Source organism: Equus asinus, chromosome 8, assembly GCF_041296235.1.
Source record: "Equus asinus isolate D_3611 breed Donkey chromosome 8, EquAss-T2T_v2, whole genome shotgun sequence".
In the NCBI taxonomy this organism is placed as follows: domain Eukaryota; kingdom Metazoa; phylum Chordata; class Mammalia; order Perissodactyla; family Equidae; genus Equus; species Equus asinus.
The window spans coordinates 42,691,958-42,712,157 of NC_091797.1; the positions used below are offsets into that span (position 1 = coordinate 42,691,958).

General features: G+C 43.7%; 3 protein-coding genes and 2 non-coding genes across 5 annotated transcripts; 4 read left to right on the forward strand and 1 right to left on the reverse strand.

The window, feature by feature from the left end:
• Positions 1-7,027: 7,027 nt before the first annotated feature.
• Positions 7,028-7,098, forward strand: TRNAG-GCC (transfer RNA glycine (anticodon GCC)). The gene has a single exon. It is a non-coding gene; the product is annotated as a tRNA-Gly (tRNA).
• A 376-nt stretch (positions 7,099-7,474) lies between these two features.
• TRNAM-CAU (transfer RNA methionine (anticodon CAU)) lies at positions 7,475-7,546 on the forward strand. Its single transcript has one exon. It is a non-coding gene; the product is annotated as a tRNA-Met (tRNA).
• A 4,225-nt stretch (positions 7,547-11,771) lies between these two features.
• LOC106823452 (histone H2B type 2-E) lies at positions 11,772-13,980 on the reverse strand. Its single transcript, XM_070515448.1, has one exon. It carries the CDS (start codon positions 13,978-13,980, stop codon positions 13,600-13,602), a length of 381 nt encoding a protein of 126 aa, XP_070371549.1. The 3' UTR covers positions 11,772-13,599.
• Positions 13,981-14,294: 314 nt separating this feature from the next.
• On the forward strand, positions 14,295-14,687 carry LOC123288470 (histone H2A type 1). Its single transcript, XM_044777086.2, has one exon. The coding sequence runs from the start codon at positions 14,295-14,297 to the stop codon at positions 14,685-14,687; it is 393 nt and encodes a 130-aa protein (XP_044633021.1).
• Positions 14,688-15,788: 1,101 nt separating this feature from the next.
• LOC106823468 (histone H3.1) lies at positions 15,789-20,177 on the forward strand. The gene has a single exon (XM_070515447.1). The coding sequence runs from the start codon at positions 15,790-15,792 to the stop codon at positions 16,198-16,200; it is 411 nt and encodes a 136-aa protein (XP_070371548.1). The 5' UTR covers position 15,789; the 3' UTR covers positions 16,201-20,177.
• The last annotated feature ends 23 nt before the right edge of the window (positions 20,178-20,200 follow it).

Below are 20,200 nucleotides of genomic sequence, written 5' to 3' on the forward strand. Positions count from 1 at the left end.
CATGTTACTCCATGCTACTCTCTGAATAAAGGAGCACTACTACCAGACCTTGAGAGTCCAAGAAATCTTTCTTTCGACTCCTCGGCTTGCTGAGCCGGCATTAAGATGAGCCTCCCCCACACCTGTAAATTCACTGTCTTCCACCTTTGAGCACACTTTTCTCTCTCCCAGGGGAACTTCCTATTCAGCATCCAACAGACAGCAAAATTATTTCCTCCACATTTTTACAAACCTGGTTTCCACTGCCTGGATGTCTCTGGGAAAGAGAAAGAGGCAGAGCAGGGTTGGGCACAGGAAAAGCTCCTCTTTCACCCTCACGGAGTAGAAGTTACTCTTTTGTAAGAGAAATTTACATTTATAAGATAAATCTCCATTTGTAAGAGTGTCTCCCACTCTGTCCCATGAAGAGGAGAATGACAAAAATCTCTGGAAAGTCTTATCAATGGAGAAGGCACCAACATAAATCTGCATAACAACCTTATCCTTCTTTATTGTGCTTTGCCTGAAAATCTCCCATAACTAGATTCCCCTTCCCCCTCCAACATCTTTCTTTTGTCGTTAGCTGCAGAGGGTATTTAAGGTGGTGGCTTGAGTCACTTCTGGGACTTACTCAGTTTTCCTGGGTCTCTCCCCTGTATACAGGAGGTATACATGTTATTAAACTTCTGTTTGCTTTTCTCCTGTTAGTCTGTCTTTTTATTACAGGGGTGTCTCAGCCAAGAACCTAGAAGGATAGACGGAAAATTATTTCCCCCCCCACAGGTGTGACATCAGGGAGGCTGGTGTGCCTTAGTGAAGTGAGCAAGGGAGAGAAGAGTAGGAGGCAGACTAGAGGTAGAGGTATGAAGATGTTGATGCAAAATAATCAATAACCATTCTATAGATAAGAGAGGTAAGGTGACTTTGACTTGAGCCAGGCTGAGGACTATAACCCAGGAAGGGAATCTTCACAAAGGAAGAAAGCATTCTGGAGAAGCATGGTTTTCAGTACAGTTTTATACCTCTTTAGAACAAAGAACATACATTAAACACTCCAAGGATACATATTCATCAAAGTTTCACAGAGGTATTCAGCTGCAAACTAGCAGGTCAATATGACCCTGATGTCCAGGAAAGGGAACTTACCTTCAGGAGTATTAATATGGGCATTACTGACACTGGTGGGCATAGGAGGGGAAGTATGCATCCTTATCTTCAAAGAGGGCATTCTTTACTATGAGATAATGTTTAATGCATTCTTTACTTTAATGGTTAAAGCAGATGTACAATCTATGTTTGATAGGCCATAATCAGGCTTTTTAGTTCGAGCCAAATCAGTTTTGAACCAGAATAGCTACCTCATATACCTCAATATGTGAAAATCTCATGTCAAAGGGAATCAGAATATGCCACCTCAAAATACGCCACTTTAGTATATGGATTATTTTGTGCTGAAGGCAATGGAGAATCAACAGATGCAGAAAGAAACCTTGGAGTTTCCCTTAGCTGACTAAGAGCAGAAAAATCTGAGAAATGAGGACTGCCATAAACCTCTACTCTGGGGGAATTTTATGGCCATGAAGAAGACGGAAAGTCAGCACCAAGATGAGTCTGCACAAACAAACGTTACTAAAACAACCTTTATCTTCTGTTAATTTCCCCATATATTTCCTTTCCACAATTTATCACTCCGACAAGCCCAAACCTCTCTTTCGTTTGTCAAGTTATTTCTCCAAAATTTTTCACCCCTTTTGAAATGATATATCAGCTTCCATGTCTAGCTACTTCCTTGGCTTTTTCACTTATTTTCTGTGGAGCACCTGTGCACATAAAATTAAAAATAAAATCTGTGTGCCTTTTCTCCTGTTAATGTCTTTTGTCAGTTTAATTCCATCTTTGAAGATAAGGATGCATACTTCCCCTCCTGTGCCCACCAGTATCAGTAATGCCTGTATTAATACTCCTGAAGGTAAGTTCCGTTTCCTGGACATCAGGGTCATATTGTCCCAGTTACTGAACATAAGAGGGTAGAGGGAAAGCTTTTTCCTCCCCTTCAGGTAGGATGGGCCACTGTAGGATTTGTCTTTCACAGTGGGTGAGAGGGTGCCACTGGAAGTTATGAATAGAGGAGGTACATGACAGATTATAATACAAACAGGGCAGAAGCAGGGAGAGAAGTCAGGAGAGTATTGCAGTAATTTAGGTAAGAGATGCTGGTTGCATGGACCAGGGCGGTAATGATACAGATGGTGAGCAGTGGTGAGATTTGGGCTACATTTTGAACGGAGAGCTGACACTGCTGAAAGATTAGACATGGCCTATGAGAGAAAGAGAGGAGTCAAGAATAATTCCAGTTTCCAGATATCCTCTTCTCAAGTCTGTGGGGATGACTGAAGAGGAGCAGACTATGCCAACCCAAAATATGCCACTTTGGCATATGGATTTTTTTTTTTTTTTGAGGAAGATCAGCCCTGACCTAACATCTGCTGCCAATCTTCCTCTTTTTGCTGAGGAAGGCTGGCCCTGAGCTAACATCTGTGCCCATCTTCCTCCACTCTATATGCAGGAGGCCTGCCACAACATGGCTTGCCAAGCGGTGCCATGTCTGCACGTGGGATCCGAACCAGCGGACCCTGGGCGGCCGAAGCGGAACGTGCACACTTAACTGCTGCACCACTGGGCTGGCCGCATATGGATTATTTTTAATTAAAGGTATTTGAGAGACAGCCAGTGGAATAAGGACACTCCTTTTACTCTGTCTCATGTCATTTTTACTGTTAGACCAGCAACAGAACCTAGAAGGGTAGAAAGAAAATTTTTCCTCTTCTACAATCATTTCGAATTAAAGTTAATTAAGAAATAGCCAGTGCAAGAAGGACATTCTCACACTCCTTTCTCCCCCTGAAAGCAGGAAATAAATCTCCCATGTGAAAGATACCCTCCTTTGTACCGGAAGAGTAGAAGGCATCCTTATCACCAGAAGTAGGGAATTTAGGGCCGAGAAGGTTGTATAAACCCACCTTGTTACCTCGTTAATTTACTACCCCAAGCCCTAACTCTTTGTCCTGTCAATCTTCACAAATGTATTGTTTCTATTGTCTAAAAGATATAAAAGCTGCCTGCTTTGGTCATTTCTTTGAGTCGTATATCTTTATGGGGCTCCCACATATAAGAAATTAGTTTTTCTCCTGTTAATCTGTCTTACGTCAATTTGCCTATTAGACCAGCCAAAGAACCTAGAAGGGAAGAAGGGAAAAGTTTTCCACCCCTACACCTGCATCATGGCTCACGTCCAGCAGAAGAAAAAGGAAATCTCTTTCAGTTCTTCAGTAGAAGTCCTTATCTTCAAGGTGAGTAGGTCGACATGAGTATGTGCCCATTTGGACCAAGACAATACAGCCGGGGGAAGCCCTGCATCGAGTAGGTTAAGCCTGGATTTCTGAAGCAATTACTGCCAACAGGGTATGGCAGTGCCCTGATTATGGTTCTTTAAGTGTGGTATGACCTGAGAATTTGTTACAAATGCAAATTCTTGGGCCCTACCCCAACTTACTGAATTAGAAACTCTAGAGTTTGTGGCCCAGCAATCTGTGTGTAACTGATACCAGCTCAACACAAGGTTGACATAAGGGAAGCCACATTATAGAAAAGAGACCATATTGTAACTTTGAATGACCTCTGATTAACTAACCCAACTGGATTGGCACCCTCCAGGAGATATACATGCTCTTTAGATTTCATGGCCCCTCCCAGCTGCGATAAGGTGATCACTTTGTTCTTTTGAGTTCCCTCGTAATGTGATGACCCCCAGACAGAGATTCTATGCTAATATCCAGGACAACTGAAAGATCTGGTGTGGCCACTCCCAGTCTGCAAAACCAGAGGGTCAACATTCCTATCCCCCTCCCCTATAACCCACTGGCCTATATATCTGCTTCAAGATCTGTGGCCCCCCTTAAGGTGGTTCTTAGTTAGTCCCCCATCTTCCTCCTTGTTGGCAAGCTATAATAAAAACCCTTTCTCTCCTACCACCTTGCCTCTCAACTGTTGGCTTGTCTTGTGCTGAAGAAGACCCCCTTTCATGGTAACATAACAAGCCCTCTAGGGGATTCTGATGCATGCTGAAGTTTGAGAACCACTGGTTCAAACTAATTGGAAGATCTTGAAGTTGGAGCTTTGTATTGTTAATTTGAAGAGGCAAAAGATGAATGCTGAGGAGTCAATCAACATTGTGCCCCTCAAGGGTGTACTATATGTACTGTTGGGGAAGTGGGAGAACCCCCCCCCCCACTTTTCCTTAAGGTTCTTATGGCTGGTCAAATAATTAAAGAGGCAGGTTAGCAGGAGAAAATCAAACGAAGTTTAATAGCATGTATACATGGGAGAAACCCAGGAGAAACTGAGTAACTCAGCCATCTGGCTAAGGGTGCTTGTTTAAATATCTTCAGCTACAGACAAAGATGATATTGGGGCTAGTGATTTGGAATTTCAGAGGGGAAGCCAATTTACATGGAGATGGAATGCAAATGTTTGTTAAACAGGTTTTTCTGGGCCCAAAAACGGTTTTGTTAGTGTCTTTTTATCACATCTATATTACATTATACTATAGCCATCATATGGTATGAGCTCCTTCCTGGAACAGGCCTTCTATGTTAAATTCTTTTAGGTAGTTTTTGGGGGGAGGTCGGATGCTCTTCCTGAGTCTTCTGAGCCTTTATTGTCTTCAGCTCAACATAATCCGCATACATGAGTGGTACATCTTGGGGCAGCCTGCCCTAATGCCATCATACAACACCAAGATAAGAGGCGCAAATTCATTCATTCGTTCAGTTGATAAATACTTACTGAGCATCTAGTAGGTGCCTGCATGGTTTCAGGCATTGTAGATACACCAGGCATCTGTTTGAGGTCTCTAATCTGGTAAGAGGACAGAAAATAAAAGTAAAACTTATGGTATGTCAGAAGGAACTAACTGCTATAAGAAAAGCACAAAGCCAGAAAAAGGGGAGGATGTGTATGTTTTTCTGAGGGAGGGTGTTGTCTGTCAAATAGAGTGTTCTGGAAAGGCCTCAAGGATAAAATGACATAATTCATAATAATAATGACATAATAATAATAATAGACACTCTTAAAGAGGAGAGAGACTGAAGGAGATGAGAGACCTGGCTGAATATCTGAGGGAAGAGCTTTATGGGCATAGGGAAGAGACACTGTAAATGCTTGTTCTGGGCTTGTGCTTGGAGGGTTCTGAAGAGCTGCATGGTTCTTCATGGTTGGAGCCCAGTGAACAAGGCCTGGAGTGAGAAGAGAGGAGGTGTGTGTCGGGGGAGGCAGGCATGGAGGGCCTTGTGCATGACTTTAAGGAATACAGGTTAACGTATATCCAGTTACACATTATCTCCTCCCCTCCCCTAATCTAAGCTGAGGCCCCATGTGTTGCCTTCATACAGGAGAGGCTGCAGCTCCTGAAGAGGGTAGGAGTGAGAATGAATGAATGAGCAGCACGGGGAGGATGGTACTTAATGAAGACAACCTTCCCAGTTAAGAGGGAGAAGAGAGACACCAGAACTACTGGAGAAGAGATTCATCCTCGGCCCAAAGCCTGAAATTGAGTGTAAATGCATGTGTGTGTGCACAAGCTTCTGGGGAGTGTGTCCAGGTCTTTTATCACATTTTTGCAGGGATCTGCGAAACCACATGTTAAGAACTTCTCACTCTAAGGGAAGATGATCAGAAGCAGCAGACCAGCGCCCTTGGCTTTGAGCAATGGTGAGCTTTTAAAGGTGTGTTTAACTTCTGAGTTTAGCCCTTGTGTTTGTACTCAGAGACGGCAGAATTTCCCTGAAAAAGAAAAGGATTGCTGGGAAAATTTGCACTTCATGGGAAAATTACAGCATACCCTTCTGTGTCACCTGATTCTGGTTCTAGGGGAGCTATTTTACAACTCTGTAAATTGTAGGTAACTGACAGCAATAGAAAATAATTCGTGTCTATAGACATGCAAATTAATTCTGTCCCGTGATGGGACATTTTCCCCCTTCCCAGCTCCCTTGGGCCCCCCTCCCCACTACTGAAAAGCCAGTTTTGACCTTATTTACGCATTCTTTTCAGTATTCCTGCTGTATCAATGACACCCATTCTTTGCATTCTCCTGTGAACTGGTAGGACCACCTCATCGGTTACCCCATTAATCAGTAAAGTAAAATCTTCTAAAAGAGGTTCCTTTTTATATTTGTCTGAAAGTCATGATCGTACCTTTATTGGGAAAATTATCTTTTAACGAGACTTTTGTTCGCGATTTGACTGGAAGGAGTTTCTCGTGCCACCTCCATAACCATGGCAACCGAAGCAGACGGCAAACCCACAGAATTCCTTAATCCCCAGTGATCAACAGACAACAACGCTGGGCTCCAGTTTCCCTTCCCCTTCCCTCTGGCTCCTCCCCTCCCTTTGCTCCCCCTTTCCCCTCCTTCTTCCTCTCCTCGGGTCTCTTCCTCTTCGATCCTCCTTTCCCTTTTCTTCTTTCTGTCCCGCCCTTGTTCCCCGTTTCTTCTACTCTTCTTCCTTTCAGGAGCTGCCCGGGCGTGGAGCCTCCTCAAAGACACAAAATATTCCCCGCCTCCCGAGCAAACTGGGGAATTAGGCATCCAAGGCTTCCGGGGATGCTGAAAAGTCCGGAGCCTCAGAGCACTCCACAGTTAGATACCCAGGGCCCTCGAGCGGCGGCGGAAAAGATGCCGAGGGTGCTAGATGCCTCGCTAGTTGCGGGGCCGAGGGGCTAGTGTCGCCGGAGTGGTCCGAGGGCGCCGCTGAGACGCGCCAGGGACTGGCCGCCCACGCCAGGGCCGGTCGACCCTGTCGCGGGGGACGCTCCGAACTTGCAGTGAAAGGGGGATTTTCCTGAGAAGAAACGAAGAAGGAGCATTATGAGGTTCTAGTGAATAAGAGCGAAAAAGGAAGCATCTTTTTGTAAAGGAAATATAAATATTTCGATAAAAATAAGAAGGAGAAAACATTTCCATTCTTAGCAGGAAGGCTTCCTCGCCGAGCATTGGTGGTTCAGTGGTAGAATTCTCGCCTGCCACGCGGGAGGCCCGGGTTCGATTCCCGGCCAATGCAGCGATGTGTCTGAGACTTTTCTTTTTTTTCCTAATTCTCCCAATCATCTTGGAGATGCTCCAGTTTAGAAGACGAATACTTTTTCCATTTGAATTTTGACCTAATCTTACATTCTGTGACAATAAGACCTGGCTCGATTCTGCCAGGTGAAAAGGACAGGTTGGCGACGGGCTGTTTTCCTAATAGGATGGTCGAAATTTTGCTTTCAGAATATTTGAAGTCAATGTACTCTGGATTCATCTACCTGTTTGAAGCATGAGTATAACCAATGAATGACGTCTGAATTAAAAAAAAATCATTTTATTACATTTGGAAGCAGAAACCTTTAAAGGAACATAGAATAAAGGACTTACTTCAAAGCCACTGTCGCATGTCTAGCAGAGTGGCGCAGCGGAAGCGTGCTGGGCCCATAACCCAGAGGTCGATGGATCGAAACCATCCTCTGCTAGTTGTTTGTTTTCCCCCTGGAACATATTGGAAGCATTTAAAATATTAATCGTCCCAACTCTGTACCTAAAAAGACCTTGGGCAACCGCAGGGCAAGTATATTCAGACCACGGATGGCTTGTGGTCAAAATAATTCACAAATCGGAAAGTTTTTAATTAAGAAATGTCAAGTGCTCCGTCTCAGAAAGCAGAGAATTAATAATAACCCATCAGCGGCAAGGTCTCCATTTTTACCTGCTCCCATACTGTAAACAAGAATGCACATTTAGAGTTCAAAAGAACCGTATATCACTAATTTCAGTTTCTCTAACTCAGTTATAGGGAGTTGGGAGTATTTAACGACTCTCCCAACAATCCCTCCGTTTTTGTTCCGTTTTCCTCCTTAGCACTTATCACTATGTAGTATACAGTATATTTTATTTATCCATTTAGTATTTTCTCCCCCATGGGACATAAATTCACAAGAGCAGAGATTTTTGTCTGTTTTGCCACTGTGGTTGCTATAGTATCCAGAACACAGTGTGGCTCGTGTTAGGCGCTGGTGATTTGGTAAATATGTTAAAAGTTGCAATTTCTAATACACCAAACACCAATTTTGACATTATTTTTCACCTTCTTTTTCTACCTTTTAAAAAATTACAGAAGAGTACAAAAATGGCCACACAGAATTGATCTACTATTTAACATTATGGCATATTTGCTACAAATCTCTCTTATATTTAAAGAAAAAATAAACCCACATAAAACTGAAGTACTCTTCAACTGCTTCCCCACTCCTAATATCCCCTTTCTCAGGGCAAATCTCATGAATTTGATGTGCATCTCTCCCATTTCATTTTTTTTTTTAATGACTAATTTTCATTTGCAAAGAGGCTAGGAACACCTAGCATGAATGCTTTCATTTAAATAACACAATGTTTATGTTCAAAAGCATTTATTTTATGAATATCCACATCAAAGGCTTTCCTTTACAATGCTGTTGATATTAAGTCTATTTCTGTGTGTTAATTTATGACAGATTACCTACAAGCATACCTAATGTTTACACAGGTGTCTAGAATGGGAGGTCAAAGGGCTATATTTGATTTTCAGTCGGTTACAAAATGGAGGCAACGTCTTTATCAACTTGGCAATACAGGTTTTAGAAATCCTGTCATTAAAGTTCTTTTATTGACTGTATTTAATTGTTTTGTCACATGAAATTCCCATCACAGTAAAGAACCACAGTATTCAGTTTAGGTGCTAGGTGAGACCCCATTCCATTTTCACTTTGCCTACATAATATGCCCATATAATTCCCACCTGAAATGAATTTTAAAACACTATTCTCAGTGAGAAGCTTTCTACTCTCACAGATCACCAGAGGCACATGTGATTAATCTAAAAGAAAAAAATTGCCAAGAATGATGAAATATTATTCGCTATTTTCTCCTGGGTTCTTTTTAAGAAATGGATTTTCAGTTTGTTCTTGGATAATGTAAAAATAGATTGAGCATCTTCTCAAAGAGGTAAATTATTTACCTCCTAATCTTCTACAAGGCACTAATTCTGCTCTCTAAGAAGAGTTTCTTATTAACAAGCATAAAAATGAAAAGAGAACACCTGTATTAAGATAGTCATTTTGAAAAGAACCAGGGACCGTGGGGCCTCAAAGCACACTCTCTGTATATAGCACTGCTTTTTCCCAAGATTGAAACGAAGCTCGTCATATGTTACATTTGCTAGCGACAGTTAACAAATAACCCTCATGAGATTGATTTATGTTTACCACCAGATTATTTCTGCTAGAAGAGACTTCTAAGATCACTTTTGGTTGAGGAACAAGGGACCAGGAAGATCAGACAACCCCTTCCTTGCAGCTGCAGAGGAACAGATCCGGTAGGGCTTCATAAAACGGACCTGGCCACTGATGTTTCTGATGAAGGATTTTCAAAGACATCAACTTCAGAGATTGTTACTCTGATCTATGAAAGTAACATTTAAATTCTGTCTGTACGTGATTGTTTTTCTCTTTAAAAATATATTGCCCTAGTAATAAGATGCTAATTGGCATCTCCTTTTTGCCTCAAGATCATTATCTTTGTGATATTTCTTTGTTAAATCAGAAGAAGACAATTGATTCTTCCTACTTCACCCATATGTGTGGAGGTAAAATAAAAAAAATTAAATAAAATCAATGATTCACTAGATAGATAGCTGATTTAAACAGAATTCGAGAGTAGAATTTGAGAGCATATGCTTCATTTAAATAGACATAAGGGGCTAAAAAGGGACAAAGAGAAGCTGGGTTCAGGGAACAAGGGTAGATCATTTGCGGCAGGCAGTGATACTGGGCAGGGAAGAGGCGGAGCTTCAGTTTAAGATCCTTGTGGCCTCTACCTTCCTCTTTCCTCTTACTCATTTTGTTCAGAAGAGATGGGAAGGAACACTAAAGAAAAGGGAGGGAATTTTGAGACAGGACCAAAGAAAAGTAGGTAGAGGAGAACATATTACAATAAGACAAATGTAACATAATTAGAAAAGAATAGGTTTATTTATTCAGATAAGTATTCATCCACAATAAACAACGCGAAACACCTTTCACCATTTTTACCTCATTACAGGTGGTGAGCTTGAAGGATTTTAATTTTTTTTAGCTCACTTCTTTATCCATTTACTTAACTTGCGGAAAGTAGCTCTTGAATGTCTGCTGTGTGTGTGAGCCCGTGCTCTGCCCAGAGCTGCCCAGTGAGGAACAGATACTTTTCAGCTGAGGAGTTAGGAAGCTGCGGAGATCTGGGCATTGGACCTGGGCTGTGGTGGCAGGGAAAGTATACTGGGCAGCTTGTCATGGGCACAGAAATCCCTGTTAATGTCCAGAGATCTCCAGCTGTGAGATTAACGGTTTGATGAAGCTTGCAGACATTTTTGGTTTACTCTGCACCATGTTATATATTTTTTATTCATCACCCATATTGAAAATTTAGAATATTCCTTATTAAAATGCATATCCTCTTGGAAAACTGAAAGACTCACTGTCCCTGGGCCTGCAGCCCCACAAGGCAACAATCAAGAGAAATCGCGTTGCACGGGCTTCGTATTTCTCAGTTCCCACGTGTTAGCTGGCATTTATCAACATCCTTGGGCTCCGGTTGTTCTTACAGCAGTATCAAGATAGGAAACTATGCTATTAAAATGGGGAAAATGAAATACAGTGTCGAAAGTCTGTGTGCTTCAAGAAAAATAGCAAAGAGCTCCTTTGTGGAGATGAGGCATGGATTCTAATATCCAGCCAGTTTTGCTCTTGTCTGCTGGGCCCTTGTGAGCATTTGACTTAACCACCAGTTTAGGGAATATCACAACTGTCTCTTTAGCCCCAGTTTAAGTTAAATGTAGACATTTTATGAAAGACAATTTGGAATAGAAGGTTGAGATCAAAGCATGGAGAGTGGCCTTAAGTGTTGAACTGTGTTCCCCTCAAATTTATGTTTGAGCCCTAACCCCAATGTGACAGTATTTGGAAATAAGGCCTTTGAAGAGGTAATTAAGGTTAAATTAGGTCATAAGGGTGGGATGCTAATCCACTAGAACTGCCCATGCGCAGACAAAAGACCATGTGAGGACACAGCAGGACGGCCAGCTGCCAGCCAAGGAGACAGGCCTCAGGGGAAACCAGTCCTGCCAACACCTTGTTCTTGGACTCCTGGCCTCCAGAACTGGGAGAAAATAAATTTCTGTTGTTCAAGCCACCTGGTGTGTGGTATTTTGTTGTGGCGGCCCCAGCAAACTAATACACGCATTTTAATAGACGTTTGGACTTGGCTAAGCAGTAGACACTGTCAAAGGAGGACTAAGAACAGAAACATTTGGAAAGGAAAGGAAAAGTCTCCCTTCAAAGAGGGCAGAGCATTAGACTTTGGGGAAAACACACACACACACACACACACACACACACGGGCAAACACACACGTATATAACGGGGAGGGAACCTGCAAAATGACCAAGGTTACCAAGTTTACATTGGCCTGTTTATGGTGGAAAAATTGCAAGTTAGTCACCTCATAATTATAAGCCCTGACATATCTTCAAAGAGCAGCCCAGCAAACATTACAGGTATCATTGTTTTGTCAGGTGTTTAGGTTTACAGGAAACGTTCAAGCGTTTACTACTTTGAGGACCAGAACTAGAGAGCACATAACCCTATCATTTTTAATTTATTTTAATGTGCACAGTATTTTGGTTTTTGATTTTTTTTATTTGGACAGCTCTGACCAAACCACAAAACTCAACACGCCTTTCTCCCTCTCTCACCCCCTCTCATGCCCACGAGTCAGTCTTGGAGAAAATGAACTCCAGTGGTTGAAGGGAGACAGAAATGGCAACTCTCACCTACCCCAACTCACTGATTGTCAGCGGAAAGTTGCTGTTAGGAAGGAAGCGTTTCGATTGGATCTGGAAAACACAGCGCCTTGGACCTGTGCTTCTGCCTTTTTGCCACAAGATGGCAGAAGAGGGCAATAGTTCTATGCCGTCCACACTGAGTGTAATGATCTCTCAGATGATCTCTCAAGGACGGAGGGAAAAAATCTGTCAGAAAAAGAGCAAAGAACAAAAGGAGGAGATGAGTATGATGCCGACGAGTGCAGGAACACGATGAAATTAGGGGACTGCTCTCCACCAAGTTGGGTAGCTTGTCGGTGGGCTCTGTTGTCAACCCCCAAGCCTTAATGACTGGAGCAGGGACAGGGGAAAGAGAACTCCATTCTAGGGAAGTGAATGACAAAGCCCCTGACCTGTTGGCATGACTTCGGGGATGTTTGTTGCCTGCGACAGGAACAAGACTGTTCGTCTGAGATTGAATCCATTCCCACAGCTTAAAGGAAAGTGACAATAGAGAAATACAGGGAAAATTAAGGGATGATTTTGAAGCCTGGAGTAGGGATGCGGGTGGAGGGCTTGTTATTTTGTGTTAATGAAAAAATAGATTTACAATACCAATCACTTGCTCAAGGGAGGGGATGACAGGGTGGCAGAGGATGTTAACGCTTTGAAATGCAAGAAAGGAGAATTTAGGCACTATTGAAAGATGCAGGGGAGGGGGAAATTGAAGGACTTTCCTCTTTCCACTGTGCTTTGGAAGTCTGCACTCCCTGGAATTGCTAGCTAGCCCACGCTTTTAGACCATTTTCTGTCTCCGTGGTTTTTTTCTGCTTTTCTTTAAACACTGGGTTCTCTGATTTCTGTCGCAGGATTCCTAACCGTGAACTCTCAAATCTCATCCTGAAAACTGCCCTCCTGCCCCTTCACCGATGAGGCCAGGCATACCTCCCAGCCAAGGCATTCTGATTAAACGTTGGGAGAACGCGGCTTTTCCAAGTTGCTGGATTCCTTGTCAAATATTTTATGCCTAAGGAGCTTCCCCGACCTTTAATGTTCCCGCTGCGCTTTGACATAAATAATTTCAATTCACCCTAATATCTCCGTAGGGTACGCAGGGTTGATGTTAGTGACTATTCGGTGGTGTGTGGGAAATGGGCACACACAAGTTAACTTCGCTCAGCATCCGACTGCAGAAGACAGAATGTTAATTTTCAGTTTATGACTCTGGCTCCGGAGTCTGGTGCACTCCCGCGGATAACGAAGTCATAGTTTTACTTTCCAGAGAACCTCTCAGAACAGCACAACCCGACAACAGACTATGTGGCAAATGGCAGCCCATGGCGGGCTTTTCAAATAGTACCGCTGCCCAATCAGGAACTGGTACGTCAACTTGCATTGATACAGTGTAGGCAAAAGCGAAAGTTTTGCTATCGTAGGACAAAACTGAAATTCTTTTTCAAAGGGCGTCAAAGGAGCAGTGAAATTTGCATCCCACTGCGCCTAAATGTTTAGCCAAAACGCGCGTGGCGGGCTTTTTTAACATTTTACCCTTCTTTCCAGTTTTCTTCTGCTCCCAAACCAGCCCCCAACCCTTCTAAGAGAAAGTAGACTACAGACAAAATGCACCAGCTATTTCTCTGAAAGTGTGGGTGGCTCTGAAAAGAGCCTTTGGGTTGTGGTTGGCTGCGGGCAGGCTCACTTGGAGCTGGTGTACTTGGTGACGGCCTTGGTGCCCTCCGACACTGCGTGCTTGGCCAGCTCCCCAGGCAGCAGCAGGCGCACGGCCGTCTGGATCTCCCTGGAGGTGATGGTCGAGCGCTTGTTGTAATGCGCCAGGCGCGACGCCTCGCCCGCGATGCGCTCGAAGATGTCGTTGACGAACGAGTTCATGATGCCCATGGCCTTGGACGAGATGCCGGTGTCGGGGTGGACCTGCTTCAGCACCTTGTACACGTAGATAGAGTAGCTCTCCTTGCGGCTGCGCTTGCGCTTCTTGCCGTCCTTCTTTTGGGCCTTGGTCACCGCCTTCTTGGAGCCCTTCTTCGGGGCAGGGGCGGATTTAGCTGGCTCCGGCATAATAGAAATGAGTTAAGTCCTCCAGAAACAAAGAATGTGCGCCAGGTGGGTCGTGACTTTTTTATTTACAACTGCGTATGCAAATGAGATATAGCAAAGTCCTACGTCTGATTGGCAGATACCAGGGATGACGTCCACGTCAATATTGTCCAATCAGAACACGCATTCAAGGAACTGTATTTGTATTGCTTAAAATAGAACTTCAGCTTTAGCCAATGAAGCAGCTTCTTTTTCGCGCCGAGCTGCAGCTATAAAGTGTGCATGTTTCTACTTTCTATTCAGTCACCTCTGGGGTAGATCACAGGTATTGCATTATGTCTGGACGAGGCAAGCAGGGCGGCAAAGCTCGCGCCAAGGCCAAGACCCGCTCTTCTCGGGCGGGCCTGCAGTTCCCCGTGGGCCGAGTGCACCGCCTGCTCCGCAAAGGCAACTACGCCGAGCGGGTCGGGGCCGGCGCGCCGGTGTACCTGGCGGCGGTGCTGGAGTACCTGACGGCCGAGATCCTGGAGCTGGCGGGCAACGCGGCCCGCGACAACAAGAAGACGCGCATCATCCCGCGCCACCTGCAGCTGGCCATCCGCAACGACGAGGAGCTCAACAAGCTGCTGGGCAAAGTGACCATCGCGCAGGGCGGTGTGCTGCCCAACATCCAGGCCGTGCTGCTGCCCAAGAAGACCGAGAGTCATCACAAAGCCAAGGGCAAGTAAAGTCTGCATTCATACTTAAGTTTCTAAGACAAAAGGCTCTTTTCAGAGCCACCCACCATTTCTGTGGAAGAACTGAGCACTTTGTTCTACCTAAGTTTTTAAAACATTAAGTATCCAATCTCTTGATTTTACCAAGTTAACCTAAGAAGGGTAAAGATCATTCAGTTTGTAGTTCGTTCAGTCATAAGGCCACGAAACCCTCACTTTTGTTGTCCCCTCCGGAGGAATACACCGTTCTGGGTAGTTAAAAAGCAGATTTCTAGTGGTTTGCTTCAGCAAATAGTTAAATATTATGCCAATTTTTTTGGTTTTCTTTCTGAGTCTATCACTGGCAGAGCTTGAAAGTCCATTGGTCAACTAAAACTGTCTTAAATTCCAACGCTCTTTTCAGTGCTACCCCTATTTACAGGAAAAGCTCTAACACTAATCAATGTAAATCTATCACCACTCCATACCTGCTGACTAAATTAAGTACACAATTTACATATTTAATAGTCCAATCAGCTGTTTGATTGCATCAAAATCAGTTAATGAAGATGCCATAACCACTCACTGGTATTTAGTCACGGACGTATCAAGCTCCCCGTTCCCCACACCGTGCTGGGCAAACTAAAGTTCTGATGTTCCAGGGGGCCGGTGTGCCAGAGGCTATTTGAGAATTTTCTTTGTTCTAGGTCTTGGTACAGTAATTAAAAGCAGAACTTAATGGTGCAGTTACGAAACGGTACTACTTTTTAGAGAGACTAACGAATATATTCTGCTGTAAATCTTTTCCACTTTGAAAAGGGAAAAAAGCTCCAATGAAAATGCATTTCTTAAAGGACAATTTAGGCGCTGACTTCCACAAATTCCAGGTCAGATTCCCTTTTCACTGGTGGAACCTTAACATTTTGCTCGAAAACAGTAAACTCAGACACGATGGAGTACAGCATGGAAAACAAAACCGTTTCCGCGGTGGTAGGAACCAAATGAAGATTAGATTAAGAACCAATCAGGTTACGCCTGCAACCATTCTGACCAATCAGGATCGGATCATCAGTATAAAGCCTGGTTCGGCACCAATTCTCCAGTTGCTCGTTTCTGCAGCATAAGTTCTCTAGCTATGGCTCGTACGAAGCAGACAGCTCGGAAGTCCACCGGCGGTAAGGCGCCCCGCAAGCAGCTGGCCACCAAGGCGGCTCGCAAGAGCGCGCCGGCCACGGGCGGCGTGAAGAAGCCCCACCGCTACCGGCCCGGCACGGTGGCCCTGCGCGAGATCCGCCGCTACCAGAAGTCCACCGAGCTGCTGATCCGCAAGCTGCCGTTCCAGCGCCTGGTGCGCGAGATCGCGCAGGACTTCAAGACCGACCTGCGCTTCCAGAGCTCGGCCGTGATGGCGCTGCAGGAGGCGTGCGAGGCCTACCTGGTGGGGCTCTTCGAGGACACCAACCTGTGCGCCATCCACGCCAAGCGCGTCACCATCATGCCCAAGGACATCCAGCTTGCGCGCCGCATCCGCGGGGAGAGGGCCTAGACTGTCATTCCTAACCTTTGTGGGGCGCGCATTTGTCTTTTTCCTAAAGGCTCTTTTCAGAGCCACTTCTATTTTCATTCAAAATTGCTGCTGCACTACTGGTTTGGGTATTTAAAATGTAAACTCGGGGAAGCGTTGATGAAAATTCCGAAGAAAGAATGGAGTTTGCTCCAATAACTAGGGTATCTTATTTTCCTATGTACAAAATAGGTTTAATAAATGTGACTGCTAAGACCGTATGTGCTGTAGAATTAGCTTCTTAAGCAAGGTAACAGCAGTTACCCTTTAAATGCAACGGTGTTTCTGCACGGTCGTCAGTTGGACCCTTGCGACTGCTTTGACTCAAATAATCCACGTGTAAAGAATTAAAGGGAATCAGTTAACAAGAGAGGAACTTTGCCAATGCCAAACAAGTAAAATAGGGTTCACAGCAATAGACAATTGGCACCTTCCACCCTCACTCCCTCCCCCACCGCGGGTATAAACAATCTGGGAGAAAATTTCTGGTTAAGTTTGTTCTCCGATGTATCCACACCACGTGGAAAAGCACCTTGCATGTTGGATTGTTCTGTAAAAGTAAACTGATTTGAAATGGAAGGGTTTCTTCTAGTTTAAGTTGGACAATGTTGGGTTTTTGCCTACTATCTAGCAGTATGGGCAGACCTCCCATTCTCTTACTGATACTCAATTTCTTTTATACAACTCCAATAAAAACAAAAACCTAGAATTTGGCTGAAACTAGCTCTTTACCAAGAAAACAGGCTAGTGTTCAGACTGAGCGTTTTTGTTCTGAGAATTGAGTTTCTCGTTGTTTAGCAGTAACACCTGGTAACTCTATAGCATAAAGCAATGAAATGTCTACTCTCCTTCACAACCATTCTAAGATTGTGACGTAAAATTAGCAAATTAGCCCTCTTTTTTGTTTCCCGGCTTCCAGGAGCCTGTAATGCAGACGTGTGCGTGAGGAGCCATCCACAGGCACCATGCCATCAACATCTGGATGCTGAGCCCTGGAAGCCAATCATTTGACATACTGGTGACTTCCCTGAGGTAGAAGCCACAATGAGACCATTTGGGGTAGTGACACCCACTATCCCACCTGAGAGCACCCCTATGACTCATATCCCTTACATGACGACGCTCACGTTTGCAATACTAGCTCCGGGAGAGTGTTCCCTCCAACTCTGTGTGAACCTATGTTTTAAGTCAAATAAGTTTTGCCCCATTTTCTCTCCCAATAGACTGTACATGTCATAAGGCTAAAGATTTTTTGTCCTGTTCACTGTTGTATATCTAGAATAGAAAAAGCCTGACACTGTATTCTAGTTGAATGAATGTATTGTTAATTTTCTACCTTTTAGACACAAGGTAGCTCCCAGTCAGCCTCAGGGATTTGCTGAGCACTTCCCACCTCCTGCATTAGACATTTCATCCCAGATAGTTTTTGTTGCCACTATTTTGATTCCCATGGTGAGTAGATAAAATATCAATGACAACTATGTAAAGCTTTACAGTTTCCAAAGTATTCTCACATCTTTTTTGTATGTGAACCTGATAGTAGCTCCTGGAGTTTAGACAGGACATATATTACTCCCTCAGTAGTTCTAGAAGTATGTTTTTGCCAAAGTGTCCAAGTATTAGGGGACAAAGACGGTAGATCTCAGTTTGGGATTCTTTCAACAAATCCTAAAAGGGAAGGAGGAGATCTGGATAAGCCTTCAATGGTTGTAGGAAAATAAAGAAGAATTAGTTTTAAAAAAACCAAGCTGGCCAGAGGCAGAAAGCCCTGTTTTCCTTTAAGTGGACAGCAGAAGTTACGCTGTTGTCTTCCAACTCCTCAGCAAGGACATCTGCTGGGGTTTGAGATGCTTTTGAGATCCGAACTTCAGATCTCAGGAGTGTACTATGACTCTGTAAGGACATGTTCTATTTGAAGCCTAAGTTTGGGCATATATAAGATGGTTTTCGGAAATGATCAAAAAGTCTTTGATAATCTTCCCTTCAAAAAAATGGGGCCTAATTCCTCTCCCCTTGAGAGTGGGCTGTATTTAGAGACTGGCTTCGAGTGAACAGAATAAAGCAAATGGCATAACGTCAAAAGGATGGTGAGCTACTGCAGAGACTAGGTCATAAGGGGTACTGTGCTGCCCACTTGCGCTCTCTCAGGTGACTTGCTCTGAGCGAGCCTGGCTGCCATGTTGGAAGGACACTCAGGCAGCCCTGTGGAGAGGGCTGCATGATGAGAATCTGATGCCTTTTCCAACAGGCACTGAGGAACTACCAACAGCCCACGTGAGAGAGCCATCTCTGGCCCCAGTCAAACCTTGGGTCACCACAGCCCCTGCTGACAGCTTCACTCCACTTCTTGAGAGACCCTGAAGCAGACCCATCCAGCTAATCACTTTCTCATTCCTGACCTTCAGAAACTGTGTGAGATAATATATTTATTGTTTTAAGCTGCTAAGTTCTTGGGTAATTCATTACACAACAATAAATAAAGGATGCCATAGAAAAGACAAGAATAGTTAGGAGACAGCAGATAGACTCCACTGGTCTGGGTGAGATGGCCACATCCCGCAGTGCTGCACCTCCCCACAGGGAAGGCTGGACTCACAGGAACTTGCCTTAGTCATTGCTCACGAAGTAGCAGGATTCTCTTTTCCTGCTGTCCAGAGAGGCTGGAGACCAGCTTAGGACTGCTAAGGATCTAGAAAGAGGATGAAATCTATTGGCTGTTCAGGTAGGGCTGTGTTGCAGGTACATACCTGGTATGATCACTTCTAGCTATCAACTTTGGAGGGGAAAAAAAAATCTCACTTCTTTTTCTTTTAGTTCACCTAGCAAAGAGTAAGACTCCAAGGAATCAGATTCCACGTGACCAGACGTTGACTTACAAATCACTATTCAATATTTTTTTAAAAAAATTTGCCATTTCCCAGCAGAATAGCTAACAATTAAAATTTGTATGTCCTTCACTTTATAAAGCTTTTTTACATTTATTGTCAAATTTGATTATTAAAAGAAAATTGTGAAGTAAGTTGCAACTGGGAAACCCTAATTAAGGCCCAGCTATTTCACAAAGAGGAATTCTTGGCTTGGGAAGGATGGCATTAATGCAGCCTGGGCTAGAGACTACAGCTGAATCCTTCCTGGTCTCTCTCAGGAGCCAGCCCTTCTTTATGGAAAACTTCTACTTGTCAGAGGTACCATTTCTAACGGTCAGATATACTTGTTAAACAAACCATTACACATCATTATTCTGTGACTCTCCTTTTTCCAGACCCCACACCAATATAGGCTAACAATCAATTAGATTACAGGTTATGTTAGATGCCATTTTCCTTAACTATGAAATGAATGCTTTATTTCCTCGAGACTTGCTAGCAAGGTTAAGTGCAGTAATACAAGAAAGTGTCTAGCTCAGTGCCCCAGAGAACATATTAGTTACACAATACGTACTCATTGAACCTAATTTCATCTCGGAATCTTAGTTTGGTGCACTTCTCATAGAACTGGGGAAATACAACCAAATCCTCTGATAAGATTAGATTGAGGAGTCACTGTTGTCATTGATTGAGATTTTAGAAACAATCCAATTTGATCAGTAACACATAAGCAAGTCATTTTACTGATGTGACTTCTGCTGATGGCCAATCCTATTTCTTTGATGATATCTGTTAGTTTCTGTCTCACAAGTTGAAATTTCTCCATGGTCTCTTCCAATTCTGGACACTATTTGGAACACAGGAACGATCTCTGCTTAGCAGGCAGGAAAGATGTTGACACAATTAGATGAGAAAAATGCTTTCAGAACTGCTCTCCCCAAACTCCCCTCCAGAAAGCTTGAAGCTCTGAGAGGATATAAACAGGAAAGCAAGCAAAGAAATGAAGAATTCATTATAAATGAAGCTTGGATGATACTCACTCTGCAATGGGATCTGCAGCCAAAAGTCTTTCCCACTGATGTGGTTCTCGTTATGAAAGAGGTTCTGAAATGTAA

What these genes read in the sequence shown, in the direction of transcription:
- LOC123288470 (XM_044777086.2), top strand. Translation starts at nt 14,295, where the DNA reads ATGTCTGGACGAGGCAAGCAGGGCGGCAAAGCTCGCGCCAAGGCCAAG.
- LOC106823468 (XM_070515447.1), top strand. Translation starts at nt 15,790, where the DNA reads ATGGCTCGTACGAAGCAGACAGCTCGGAAGTCCACCGGCGGTAAGGCG.
- LOC106823452 (XM_070515448.1), bottom strand. Translation starts at nt 13,980, where the DNA reads ATGCCGGAGCCAGCTAAATCCGCCCCTGCCCCGAAGAAGGGCTCCAAG.